This window comes from Trachypithecus francoisi, unplaced genomic scaffold (assembly GCF_009764315.1).
Source record: "Trachypithecus francoisi isolate TF-2019V2 unplaced genomic scaffold, Tfra_2.0 Lachesis_group5, whole genome shotgun sequence".
NCBI lineage: Eukaryota > Metazoa > Chordata > Mammalia > Primates > Cercopithecidae > Trachypithecus > Trachypithecus francoisi.
Genome location: NW_022681470.1, coordinates 100,612,354 through 100,626,124, shown reverse-complemented (window position 1 = coordinate 100,626,124; position 13,771 = coordinate 100,612,354). Strand labels below are relative to the sequence as shown.

Sequence of the window (13,771 nt, the reverse complement as noted above, 5' to 3'; positions counted from 1 at the left end):
TTGTTGAAAACTTCATTTTTATATTATGAAGTTGACAGCCCACTTAAGTACAACAAATTCACTACTACCCCATTCTTTGCTCTGCCCCTTATAAACTCATTCTTTGGCTCATAAACCAAAGACAGTTTACAGGAAGAAAAAAAAAAGGTACGATTTTGCTGCAACTTCTTGCTCACCCCTCCGAAATCTTTACTGTCTGAGTACATCCTTTTTGGTTATCCCTACCTTTATCCCTCCACCCTTCAATTCCTTACCATAGGACACTGAAGCAAGGCCCTTCAAGGTGTAATACATTAAACCTTGACTTGTGTAGTATTCAGTTTTCTGACCCCAACGTGGTTTCACCATGCCAAGTAATATGTCCTTGGTATGTATTTCCTTGCAGTAGTCAAGTCAGCTTAGCAGAAACAAAGTATGTTAGCCAATGGAAAACTGAAGGAGAGAAATAAACTGTTTTTACACAGCTAAATGGAAATGACTTTTGTATTATCTCCTTTGGAAGATTATCATGACACTGTTCTGCCCTGCTCTGCTCTAACAACATTTGTAAGTTACTCAACAGTTAATAATAAAAGTCAATTTTGAATATTGCATGTTTTAGACACAGAAAAAATGTAATATGACACTGTAGGAAGAATGAATTCTCCTTAGTCCCAAATTCCTTTTTTTTTCTTAGATTCAGGAATAAGTAGGTAAAGATACAAGATCTTCTTAACCAGTATCAGTATAATTGTTCCCTTTAGATTTATTGCTGTCACCCCAGTGCTCTTCTTTCTAAAGGGAAGGAAAAGAAGGAGGTAATAGGAAAAGTAATTGGTGGGGGTTGTCCTGATGTTACTGTGTCTAGGATGTCATTGCCACTGGTCTCCTCAGATCGACCATTCTGCCTAATAAACAGGAAAATAACATGGGTAACCTCACATGCAAGCATTTACACACACTGCTAAAGAGATCTCGCTTCCTCTGAGAGGTGAGGATGTGAGAATGAGGGAAGAGTGTATTGATTTTACAGAACTGGATGACAGGTTAAATTGGGCATCTGGAGGCTTATATTCCCATCTCCACTCACCAAGTTTCGTCCTCCATTTATGACCAAGGATAGGTATAACATCTGATCTTGATGGTTACTGTTTCAAAAAACAATCTGATCTTTTTTTTAAAGTTAAGCATTTACTTAATCATGTAGCATAGTAATTCCCACTCCTGGGTATTTATCCAAGTGATATAAAAACAAGTTCACACAAAACCTATAAGCACATATATGTCTTTATTCATATAATAGAAAAACACAAACCCTAAAATGAAAAAAAAACCATTAATGTCCTTCACCTGGTGATATGGTTTGGTTCTGTGTCCCCACCCAAATCTCATCTCAAATTGTAGTCCCCATGTGTTGAAGGAGGGACCTATAACCTCCACATGTCAAAGGAGGGAAGTGATTGGAGCATGGGGGCGGTTTTCCCCATGCTGTTCTTGGCATAGTGCATAAATTCTCACCAGAGCTGATGGTTTTAAAAGTGTTTGGCAGTTCCTCCTTCATTCACACACACTCACTGACTCCCACCTGCTGCCACATAAGACGAGCTTGCTTCCCCTTCTACCATAACTAAGTTTCCGAAGGCTTCCCCAGCCATGCAGAACTAAATCAATTAAACCTCTTTTCTTTATAAATTACCTAGTGTCAGGTATGTCTTTATAGCAGTGTGAAAATAGGCTAATACATCTGGTGAATCAATAATTAAAATGTAGCATAGCTATAAATGGAATACTACTCAGTAATAAAAAGGTATAACTCAATACATACAATAATATTGATGAATCTCAAATGCATTATGGGAAGTAAAAGAAGCCAGGCTCCACTTATATGACATTCTGGAAAAAGGAAGACTATACGGTCAGAAAACAGATCAGTGTTTGCCAGGATTTGGGGATGGGGGTGGGGAGTGATTGACTACAATATGGCATGAAGAAATTTTGAAGGGGAGTTATGGAACAGGTCTAGATCTTGATTATAGTGGAGTTATTTTTACTCACCAAACTGTACAATAAAAAAGTTAAGTTTTTATTGTATGAAAATTATGCCTAAATTAAAAAAAACTATTAATAAAATCAGCGTTAGCGGCCAGGCGCGGTGGCTCAAGCCTGTAATCCCAGCACTTTGGGAGGCCGAGACGGGCGGATCACGAGGTCAGGAGATAAAGACCATCCTGGCTAACACGGTGAAACCCTGTCTCTACTAAAAACTACAAAAAACTAGCCGGGCGAGGTGGCGGCGCCTGTAGTCCCATCTACCCGGGAGGCTGAGGCAGGAGAATGGTGTGAACCCGGGAGGCGGAGCTTACAGTGAGCTGAGATCCGGCCACAGCACTCCAGCCTGGGTGACAGAGCGAGACTCCGTCTCAAAAAACAAAAAAATAAAAAAAATAAAATCAGCGTTAGCAAAAGATACGCGTTTATACACAAGAGACTTCTCAACCATTGGGTAAACTAATTACTTTTGAAACAAATACCATTGATTTTAATATTTTTATAGTTTTTATACAGGCAGAGAAATAGTAGTGATTCTGCTCACCTAAAAGAAGATAGACCCAATTCAAAGGTAGAATTTTCCCCAAATAGTATCATACTTTTTCCTTTCAGATTCCAAAGGATTTGCATGTAAATTCTATCATGTGATCCTTAGAACCACCCTATGAGGGTAAGCAGAAGAGATATGATCAATGATATTCCATTTTATAAATGAGGTGCAGGTTAAATATTTAGTCAGTATTTCTTGAAGTGATAAGTATAGTCCATTTATTTCAACAAACCTTGATTGAGGGCCCCAATACTTGTTGAGCTTTTGCTGAGCCACCCCTGCTCTAGAGGAGCACACACTCTTGAAATCTCTAAGGAAACTACTACAACTCTAGATAGATATGGTCTATAGTGATACTGTGACTAAATATTCACTGAAAATTTCCTCTAAAACTATAGACATACATTATTGGAATAATTAGTAACTCAAGTAGCATCTTCATTAACTATGTATCTACTATGTATATATCATCACCATATGAGTATTAATTTGGTGCAAAGAGGCTGCCAACTCTAAAATTATTTGATGTAGGGCAAGTACTTTTATCTTTCTAGCTGTAAATTTTCTCATCTGTAAAATGAGAGGATTAGGCATGTGATCATTAAATCCTGGGTTAGGGTAGGAGGCATCAATATGAAATGTTTAGCTTAATATAGATACAGATCGGTAAATATAGAAATACTTAAAAATACATGTGGATTCATGTGTAATACATTACTATATACACATATATTTCCAAGTTCTGTCTTCTGAAGGCCTAGAAGCAATGACAAGCAGAAGCAAGGAGCACACCCAGCATACAGTTCTTGGTTTCTAATACTGTTCTCTAACAAAAGGAACCAGAGCCCTTGAGAGAAATGCCTAATTCTAGGACTGGGGCAGGGGATATACAAGATGAGTCTGAAACATCTTATAGTGCCAGAAAGTAAACAAGTGCTTTAAAAAGACACAAAAAACTCATGGTATATCAAAGTGACATAGGAGCCAACTAAAAGAGCTCCCAATGGCTAAAGCTAGAATAATTCAAAAAATAAGTAATTCAGCATTGGATTATAACCCAAATTATAAAATAAGATCTATGAGTTCATACTGATACAAGTAAATGATTGAAGAAACAAGTAATTGGGAGATAATTCTCATACTGAAAAATTCCAAAAATTTATGTTCTCTACCCTTGAGAAGATGGAACATAATTCTCCACCCCATAAGCGTGAGTCGAGCTTAGTAAATTTTTTTCAAAGAGCGCTGTATGGCAAGGAGGAAGAACACTACCTCAAGCAGTTCATCAAGGCTAACATCTCTAGTAATGTCATTAGTGGCATGTAACCTTGATATGATGAGAATAGCATTTGATCTTTGATCTCTGTTTCCTCCCTGAAACTCATTGCCCCAGCCTAATCATGAAGAAATATCAGACAATCTCAAATTAAGTACAAAGTACTTAACCAGTACTCTTCAGAACTGTCAAGGCCACCAAAAACAAGCAAAGTATAAGAAACCGTCATAGTCTAGAAGAGCCTGGTGATGACTAAATGTAATGTGGTATCCTGGATTGGAATCCCAGGACGGAAAAAGAACATTAGGTTAAACTAAATCCAACTTGAGTATGAAACTTCCTTATTTTTTAAGTGCCTAAGTCCTGAATGAACAGAAGACGGAGGAACTGACAAAGATTAGAGGACACTAAGGAGACTTAACAGCTAAATGCAAAATGGGACCCTGAATCTGATCCTGGAACACAAAAACTAAATTAGTAGAAAAGTGGTAAAATAGGAATGCGGTCCATGATTTACTTAATAGTATAATGTCAGTGTTCATTTTCTTATTTTGATAATTGTCATAATGTTGTGTGAACTATTCTCTTTAGGGAGCCTGGTAAAGAATATATAAGAACTCTACTATTTTTGTAACTTTTGTGGAAGACTGAAATCATTTCTAAATAAGAAGTCTTAAAAATCACTAACGTAATAAAAATAATTTTTTTATTATTATAAAATAGGAATTATACCAGTGAGGAAGTCTGGTGTCATGATCTATAGTCGGAAGATTCTTCAAATGAGAGAATATGCATTTGAAAATAGAAAAGACTCTGAAAAGAGCTTTTTTTTGTTTGTTTTGTTTTTGTTTTTGTTTTTTTGTTTTGTTTTGTTTGAGATGGAGTCTTGCTCTGTTGCCAGGCTGTAGTGCAGTGGTGCGAACTTGGCTCACTGCAACCTCCACCTCCCGGATTCAAGCAGTTCTCCTGCCTCAGCCTCCCAAGTAGCTGGGACCACAGTTGCGTGCCAAAACGCCCAGTCAATCTTTGTACTTTTTAGTAGAGGTGGGGTTTCACCATTCTGGCCAGGATGGTCTCGATCTCTTGACCTCGTGATCCACCTGCCTTGGCCTCCCAAAGTGCTAGGACTATAGGCATGAGCCACCATGTCTGGCCTGAAAAGAGCCTTAAAATACGTTTATTTAAAATTCTCAGAGAAAGAAAGATGCCAGTTTGAACACACCCCAGCTCCATGCCATTTCTACTCCTACCCAGCCAATTTTCACAAGTCAGAAGCTATTGGTACTAGCTAGAGTACAATAAAGGCCTAAGGATCAGTGAGAGGCCTGACAGAACAGATTCAGGTCCACCTCTCCTTTTGACTAAATCAGTGGTTCTGAAACTTTTACCATACATCAAAATTACTTAGAGGGTCAAATATACAGATTGCGGGTCTTTGTGCCCAGAGTTTCTGATTCTGTAAATCTGGAGTGGGGCCTGAGGACTTGTATCAAGTGCAAGGCTGATTTTCTGCCTCAAGGACCATATTTTGAGAAACGCGGGCTAGGCAAGAGTCTAGAGACCAGTATTCAAGATCCCCAGTAAAAGGCATTGTGCAGAAAGGAGTTAGCTGACTCTTAGAACCATAATAATACTTCCCGTACCTAAAAAATAAACAATTAAAAGCAACTAGGATGTGGGGGAACAAATCTCTCACACAGAATTCCAAATAATTTATGTAGCTACTGCCCCCTCAGGGAATTAGAGCACAACTGCATGCTTGTGACTGCTTAGCTTGTAAGTTTGGCCCGTGGGTGGGATCTGGGAAGCTGGATTTTGGGAAGTTTCTTACCACCTTAACTGATAAGAATGGCTCACTTTTTCTACACTGTTTGTACAATGTGATTTATGCTGAACACTTGCTTTTCTTCTGGCAGCCTAGAATTCTGGTATGTGCTAAGTAGATGGTGCCTATGTGACTAGCCCCCACTAAAAGCCTCATCACAGAGTGAAGATATGTGAAAGTCTTTTGATTGTTTCCATTTTCCTAGAGAAAAAAAGAAGTAAGATGATTAGCTGACTGTGAGGAAAGGAGACAACATATTTGCTGAAAGAGATCAAATGAAGAGACTAAGAGGCAGAAATGAAGTCCACAGGCAAACAGCCCGGGCGGCGCCCTGAGCCTAGTTAAAGATCGACCCCGGACCTAACCGATTAAGGTTATCTATAGACTCCAGACATTGTAAGGACAAACGTTGTGAAAGTCTCTGTCCTGCTCTAATTACCAGTGTCTGCCACATATCTTAGTCCTGGGCCCAGTACAAACAATCCTCTATTTTGTCCCAACTTCCTGAGCCCCATATGCCTGCCCGACATAAACACATTAAGAAAAACAACACCTGGGGAAGCTTCAATAAGGTTACAACCGTTTGTAAAAGCGCAGGAACCGATAAGAAGGCTGCTAAAAGCATAACTTAACATTAACATGTAAACCAATTGTAATGCTGTAGCCTAGAGAAATGCCTTGTTCCTCTGTAACCTGACAAGTCCTGTTTACCTCGAGCTATAAAAAGCAAGCGCACGCATTGTTCCAGGCCCTCTTGTATGTTGTGGAACGGAGGGACCAAGTTCGAACTTGCATTAAAGATCCTTGCCGCTTGGCTTTGACTCTGGACTCTGGTGGTCTTCTTCGGGGAACAAACGGTCTGGGTATAACATGCGGTTTGAGGAGATAGGAGATATGCAATAATCAACTAGAAGGATGGGACAGAGAATTGTCTAGAAAAATGAAGTGTGATTGGCAGTAGCACTGAAGGCCTACCTATGTTCGGTGGTTATGAATTTAAGATAAGGCAAGTCACCATACTGGTATTTTTCTCTTGTCATGTTTAGCTGTTTTGATGCAGGCATGTAACCAAAGATGAAGTTTTTAGCTAAGCAAGTATGGAGGAGAGCAACAAAGGAATTGAGAGTGTATGGTAGGGTGTGATTATAATGTTGGACCATGCATTTTAAATGAAGTGGGCTGGGAAATGAAGACAGCAGGTTGATGGGCAGCTCAGTGGAGTCAAAGAACTGCTGGAGTTGGAGTACCAGAGTGAATGAACTGAAAAGGCAGGATAGAGTTTTAGAGAGCGGGATGCTTGAAATTGAGACTTTAGTGGTGTCACAGTTATTCATGACAATGTCTTAGATATGTCCATGTGGGTATAGGTAATTGAGATGAGGTAGATTATAAAATCACTAGAGTAAGAAGATCACATAACTAAAGGGCCAGATAGTAGAGAGTGTTAGAGATCTACCTCAACATTTATTCTCTCTTCCTCCTTAATAACAACCTTGATTTTTTTCCTGAGCATATTGCCTGTCTGTATAAAGACACGTTTTGTAGCCTCCCCAGTAGCTAGATATGTAACTAAGTTCTTCCAGTAAGACTAAGTGAAAATGTTATGTGGAACTTTTGTAAAGTCTCCTTAAAAGAAAAGGGGCGTGCCCTTGTTACATTTCTCTTTCCTTCTGTGTAGAATGTCCATATAATGGCTATAGCTACAGTGGCCATCTTGGACCATGAAGTGTAAGGTACATGCTGAAGATAGTGGAGCAGAAAGAGAAGCTGAAGAACTGTTATATCATCTCAGGACTATCTACTTCCAGACTTTTTTAATGTAAGAGGAAAATAAACTTAAATCTTATTTAAGTTATTGTTATTTGGGGTTTTTCTGTTAAATGTAACTGAAGCTAATCCTGACTAAGACATGGGATTGGTGAAAGTATTACCTACCTCAGTGTTAAGGAGTAGTTTTATATTATGGAGAGGCAGAGCGCTTGGTGCTAAAATCTTTACTGAATGAAGGGGAGTCAACAATTCTGCAAATAACTTCAATCAGAAGTTATGGATGCTTCAAAGGAGCTGGGGAATTTGGGAAAGCAAGGCAGAACAGTGAAGGGGTGGCCTGCCCCTCCACACCTGTGGGCGTTTCTCCTTAGGTGGAACGAGAGACTTGAGAAAAGAAGTGAGACACAGAGACAAAGTATAGAGAAAGAAAAAGTGGGCCCAGGGGACCGGCGCCGGCACCGGTCTCTGAGTTCCCTTAGTATTTATTGATAATTTTCTTTACCATCTTAAAGATAAGGCAGTGGCAGGACAATAGGATCATTGTAGGGAGAAAATCAGCAGTAAGACATGGATAAAGATCTCTGTGACATGAATAAGTTCAAAGGAAAATGCTGTGCCTTGATATGCATATGCAAACATCTCCATAAACCTTTTAGCAGCATTGCTCCAGCAAGTCCCACCTTTTGCCCTAAGGCGGTTTTCTCCTATCTTAGTAAACGGAGCATACAATCAGGTCTCACACTGAGATGTTCCATTGCCCAGGGACGGGCAGGAGACAGATGCTTTTCTCTATCTTAACTGCCAACATCCGCCAAAAGGCCTTCTTTCCTCTTGTACTAGTCCTCCTCAGCACAGACCCTTCACGGGTGTCGGGCTGGGAGACGATCAGGTCCTTCTCTTCCCACGAGGCCATATTTCAGACTATCACATGGGGAGAAACCTTTGACAATACCCAGCTTTCCTAGGCAGAGGTCCCTGCGACCTTTGGCCGTGTACATGTCCCTGGGTACTTGAGATTAAGAGAATGGTGATGACCTTTAACCAGCAAGCTGCCTTCAGGCACTTGTTTTACAAAGCACATCCTGCATAGCCCAAAATCCATTAAACCTTCAGTCACCACAGCACATGTCTCTTGCAAGGACAAGGTTGGGGGTAGGGTCACAGATTAACAGCATCTCAAATACAGAACAAAATGGAGTCTCTTATGTCTACTTCTTTCTATATAGACACAGTAACAGGCTGATCTCTGTTTCTTTTCCCCACAGAACAGCAGTGAAATTAGGGCAGCATGAGGGTCAAGGATGACATATATGTACCCTACCTTCTTTCTTGTACTAAGATCTTGGCTTTTTATGTCTTGTGTTTGATTGAGGAAATGAATTATAGACAAGGACATAACACTTGTGTTTTAAACCACAACTGAACATTAAAGATAACAAACTGATTTAGATCAGTGACTCAGAATATGTTTTGGAAGAGCATACTTGTCCTGCAGACATTTCAAAATGTTAATCACCCTTTAATCTCCTTCATCACTTTTTAAAATTATTCACTGTTTGATTTAATCCTTCAAAAGTCATCTACCTCCCTTATTGAATGTATTCATTTAATTAATTAATTCTTAACTTACTGAGGTCTTACTATGTTCCAGCCACTACATCAGGCACTAGGAACACACAGATTAAGTACAAAATGTACTCCATCAAGGAGTTTACTAGTTCAAGGAGGAAACAGGTGAGAGAACCAACTATTGTTATATAGTATGATAAGGCTATTCATAAAATGTAATTGAAAAGGACACCAGTTGTAATGAGAGCACAGAGGAAGGTGACCTATTTCATACTGAGGGTCAGAAAGATATTCCCTGAAGAGATAACAGATGACCTGAATCTGGACAATGGTATAGGTGTTAGCCAGCTGGGCCAGTGAAGAATTTATCAAGAGGAAAGTACAGCACAAGAATGTATATAAAAGCATGGAAAAACTTGGCGCTCTGAGAAATTCCATTAGGCAGTCTGGAGGTTGTTTAAATGCTGTATTATTCCTAACGAAAGTAACAGGCCCAGTATTAAGTAAAATAATCTTATTTATGAATGTACATGACATCAACATACCATAAATTTGCTAGTGGGGTCTGCTGGCTTAATGTGTGCAGCTTCAAGAAAGAACATATCTAAGTGATTTTAAGAAGTTGTGTATTTTGACTTTGTATCACCATTTTACATTCTCTATAATTATAGTCTATACTTACTCAGCAAAGGAAGCAAAACTGCTGCATTAAGTTATATTATGCATTTTTTTTTTTTTTTTGAGACGGAGTCTCGCTCTGTCACCCAGGCTGGAGTGCAGTGGCCGGATCTCAGCTCACTGCAAGCTCCGCCTCCCGGGTTCACGCCATTCTCCTGCCTCAGCCTCCCGAGTAGCTGGGACTACAGGCGCCCGCCACCTCGCCCGGCTAGTTTTTTGTATTTTTTAGTAGAGACAGGGTTTCATGGTGTTAGCCAGGATGGTCTCGATCTCCTGACCTCGTGATCCACCCGTCTCGGCCTCCCAAAGTGCTGGGATTACAGGCTTGAGCCACCGCGCCCGGCCTATTATGCATTATTAAAGCAACTTAATTTATGGAGAAATCATAGAAAAACATAGTAATTTGAATGACTGGTACTAGCCAGTATTCCTCCTCTGAGAAAATTCTGCCAGACCATAGCTCTGGGTCAAATCCTGAGCCAAAAAATAATAAGAAGAACTCCACATTTCTTCTTTTTATTTTTAAATTTTATAAGAGTTTTAGATTTAAGAAAAGTTGCAAAAATAGTACAGCATTCTCATGTATATACCCCACATCCAATTTCCTTTATTGTTGACATTTTACATTCCTGTGGTACATTTGTCACAACTAATAAACCAATATTGATACATTATTAACCAAAATGCATACTTTATTAATATTCCCTTAATTTTTACTTAAAGTTCTTTTTCTGTTGCAGGAGCCCATCCAGGATACTACATTACATTTAGATGTCATGTCCCCTTAGGCCCCTTTATTCTGGGACAATTTCTCAGACTTTCTTTGTTGATGATCTTGACGGTTTTGAGGTAGTCAGGTATTTGTAGAATATTCTTCAACTTGGGTTTGTCTTACATTTTTCTCATGGTTAGACTGGATTATGGTTTTTGAGAGGAATATCACAGAGAGGTAAAGTGGCCTTCTTATCACTTCATCTCAAAGGTACATACTATCAATGTGACATTACTGTTAGTGTTACTCTTGATCACCTAACTGAGATAGTGTTTATCAGATTTCTCCACTATGAAGTTATTTTCTCCCTTTTCATACGTAATTTTTGGAAGGAAGTCACTATTCAGCTCACACTGGAGAAGTAGGAAGTTCTGCTCCATATCCTTGAGGGCAGAGTTCATAAGTTATTTGGAATTCTTCTTCATGGGAGATTCATCTATTCTACCCCATTTGTTAATTTATTCAATCATTTATTTATATCAGCATGAACTCATGGGCATTTTTCATATTTTATGTTATAATTCAATACTAGGTTATTTTATTGCTTAAATTATTCTAGCTTTGGCCATTGGGACCACTTTGAGATGGCTCTTGTGTCCCTTTGACATATGCCATTGAGTTTGCTTTTTGAGCACTTCCTTATTTTCTGGCACTACAAGAATATATATATATATATATTTGTAATTGGCTTTAAAATAATTAGGAAAATGATAGAACATTTTAATGTAAGAGCAAGATATGGTAAATTGATGAATATTATTAGACATTATCAGTAACAAGAGCTTTGTATCTTAAGTTGTTTTTAGTTCAATTTCCTGTTCACATCTTACTTTTAGCTTGGTTGAGCTAAAAAATCATTAACCAATGATTTTTTTTGTAACCTTACATATAATATGTATAATGAGAGAATCAATTAATTTAGAATTACATACTCCTAATTTTAAAAAGAAACTGGTGTACTTGTTGCCAATAACTAGGAATTATATTATGAAAGGGCTGTTAATTCAACAAATTTATATGCTAAAAGAGAAATGAATTTATATGTTAAAAGAAATTAAAAGGAAGCAAGAGACATTCAATTTGCTTTTCATCTGCAGATTTAAAAATACTAGGTCCATTTTAATAGATGATAAATCTCCAGTATCACAAGGATTACGGAAAGCAAAAGACCTGAAAAGTAATACCAATTCTCAGTTCTAACTCTCAAAAGGCATTCCACAGGTAAATTCGGTGAAAGGGTAGGCAATTGTCCAAATGCTTAAACAAGAAGACGTTGTAGTTCTCACATTTCTGGTTCTCTTACATGTGTTTGTATTTGGAAAGACAATAATCTCTAATGTTGTTCTTTTCCATTGTTCAGATTTATCCTGTTGTTAAGTAATAAGCAGCAATCCAAATACAAACATATTGTACAAGAGCTATTTATGAATATCACCTGAGTTCAGTGTGCCTGACAGCTGACACTTAGTTAATTTCTCCATGAAACAAGGACAGTGAAACTTCCACAGATGAGAAAACAGAATCATCAGTGGCACTAGGATGTAAACCTAAGTCCCTGCTTTGCATTTCATTTGCTCTGTTTTTCAGAACTACACTTTATGACATGAGAAAAACTGGTATAAGCAGAATGTTCGTACATTTAGTTAATATCAATTCTAATTTAATACATAAATGACTTGTTCAAATACTTATTACTTAGACTCCATGTAAGGGAGGAGAAAAGGGGAGAAAATTAGAGTGGGGGAAGATGACTCAAATCACATTTGTAGACCACACTACAACAGTTGGAAGCTACTTATCATATTTCCTAAGATAAAGTTGTGTTGGATCCTAATATGGGAACAAAGAGATTTAAGAAGGTAGGACAGCTAATTTAAAATCCCAAAATTCTCAACCAAGTTGATCTCATTGGCAGATGGTAGATTATCTGAATGACTGTGAGCCTACAAAGTTGAAAGTAATTTCTTTATAGAGAAAATAAAGACATGGTCCCTAAGGAAAAGGGCTAAAAATGACCATGTATCAAGTACACTAATGAACAGCAAGTGAAACAAAATGTCTTAAGCATCTATGTCTTATCTTAGATACATACAGCTATTGTAAGAACATTATTTCTCTTATCTCTTAGGAAACATTTAGTTATAATATGAAAAAAAAATTAAGCTTCTAATAGAAAATCAAATCCTAGCAGAAGAAGAATTACGTGGAGTAAGCAATTTTACACAGATGCTGACTTACTCTCCCCACCATAAAATTTGATAAACAACAAACATTTATGAAGCATCTACCACATGTCAAGAACTGTGCTAAAGACATACAAAGGGCCGGGCGCGGTGGCTCAAGCCTGTAATCCCAGCACTTTGGGAGGCCGAGATGGGCGGATCACGAGGTCAGGAAATCGAGACCGTCCTGGCTAACATGGTGAAACCCCGTCTCTACTAAAAAATACAAAAAACTAGCTGGGCGAGGTGGCGGGCGCCTGTAGTCCCAGCTACTCGGGAGGCTGAGGCAGGAGAATGGCGTAAGCCCAGGAGGCGGAGCTTGCAGTGAGCTGAGATCCGGCCACTGCACTCCAGCCTGGGCGGCAGAGCCAGACTCCGTCTCAAAAAAAAAAAAAAAAAAAAAAAAAAAAGACATACAAAGATGACTAAAAGAGTACCTGAGCTCACAGTCTAGGGATTACCACAAGGAAGAGTGATGGATCATGAGTTACTACAAATGAAAAACAGGTTTCATTGTAGGAAAAAGGAAAGTGAATTAATGCTTTTGAAAGAGACATTAAAGTAGATTTCTGGGCAATATGGAACTGAGAGTCAATCTTGTCAGATTCTGAAGGCATCTGTAGATAAGCTGCCCAATGAAAAACAGGGCAGTGACAATAGGACAACTAGAAATAAGCTATAATTATAGCAAAGAAGGCAAGAGCTAGCAGAAACCTGCCCATTGTCATTGTTGAAGTCATAGAACTACTCCTTTCAACTGCTCTTGACATCAGAGGCTTCCTGATGCGATCATCTGTGGTGAGGATAGCTTTTCGAGCCCCATCCCACTTTCCAGGGCCCTGTAGGCGATAGTGGATTGGAGTGCAGGGTCCCAGGAATAAGTGTAATGCCAGCTTGGGGTCAGTGAAGGCCAGAGACAGCAGATTGGGCCTGACCCCCACCAAATCAGCAAGGTCATCCATGGTATCTATGTAGTCTCCCTGAATGGTATGGCGTTGGCTCTCCACATACCTAAAGTAGAAAAGACAGAAACCATGGCCTAGCAATAATTCAATCAGTCAGTCAATCAATTACTGCCTTT

At 38.8% G+C, this 13,771-nt stretch overlaps 1 protein-coding gene across 4 annotated transcripts in view; it reads right to left on the bottom strand.

Moving 5' to 3' along the window:
* Positions 1 to 13,103: 13,103 nt before the first annotated feature.
* FMO5 (flavin containing dimethylaniline monoxygenase 5) overlaps positions 13,104 to 13,771 on the bottom strand; it is a 33,135-nt gene continuing 32,467 nt past the window's right edge. For all 4 annotated transcript variants that reach the window (XM_033197891.1, XM_033197889.1, XM_033197890.1 and 1 more), the window contains one exon: positions 13,104 to 13,701. In XM_033197891.1, coding sequence (XP_033053782.1) covers positions 13,356 to 13,701 — 346 coding nt within the window. In that variant the 3' untranslated portion in view covers positions 13,104 to 13,355. The remainder of the gene's footprint in view (positions 13,702 to 13,771) is intronic.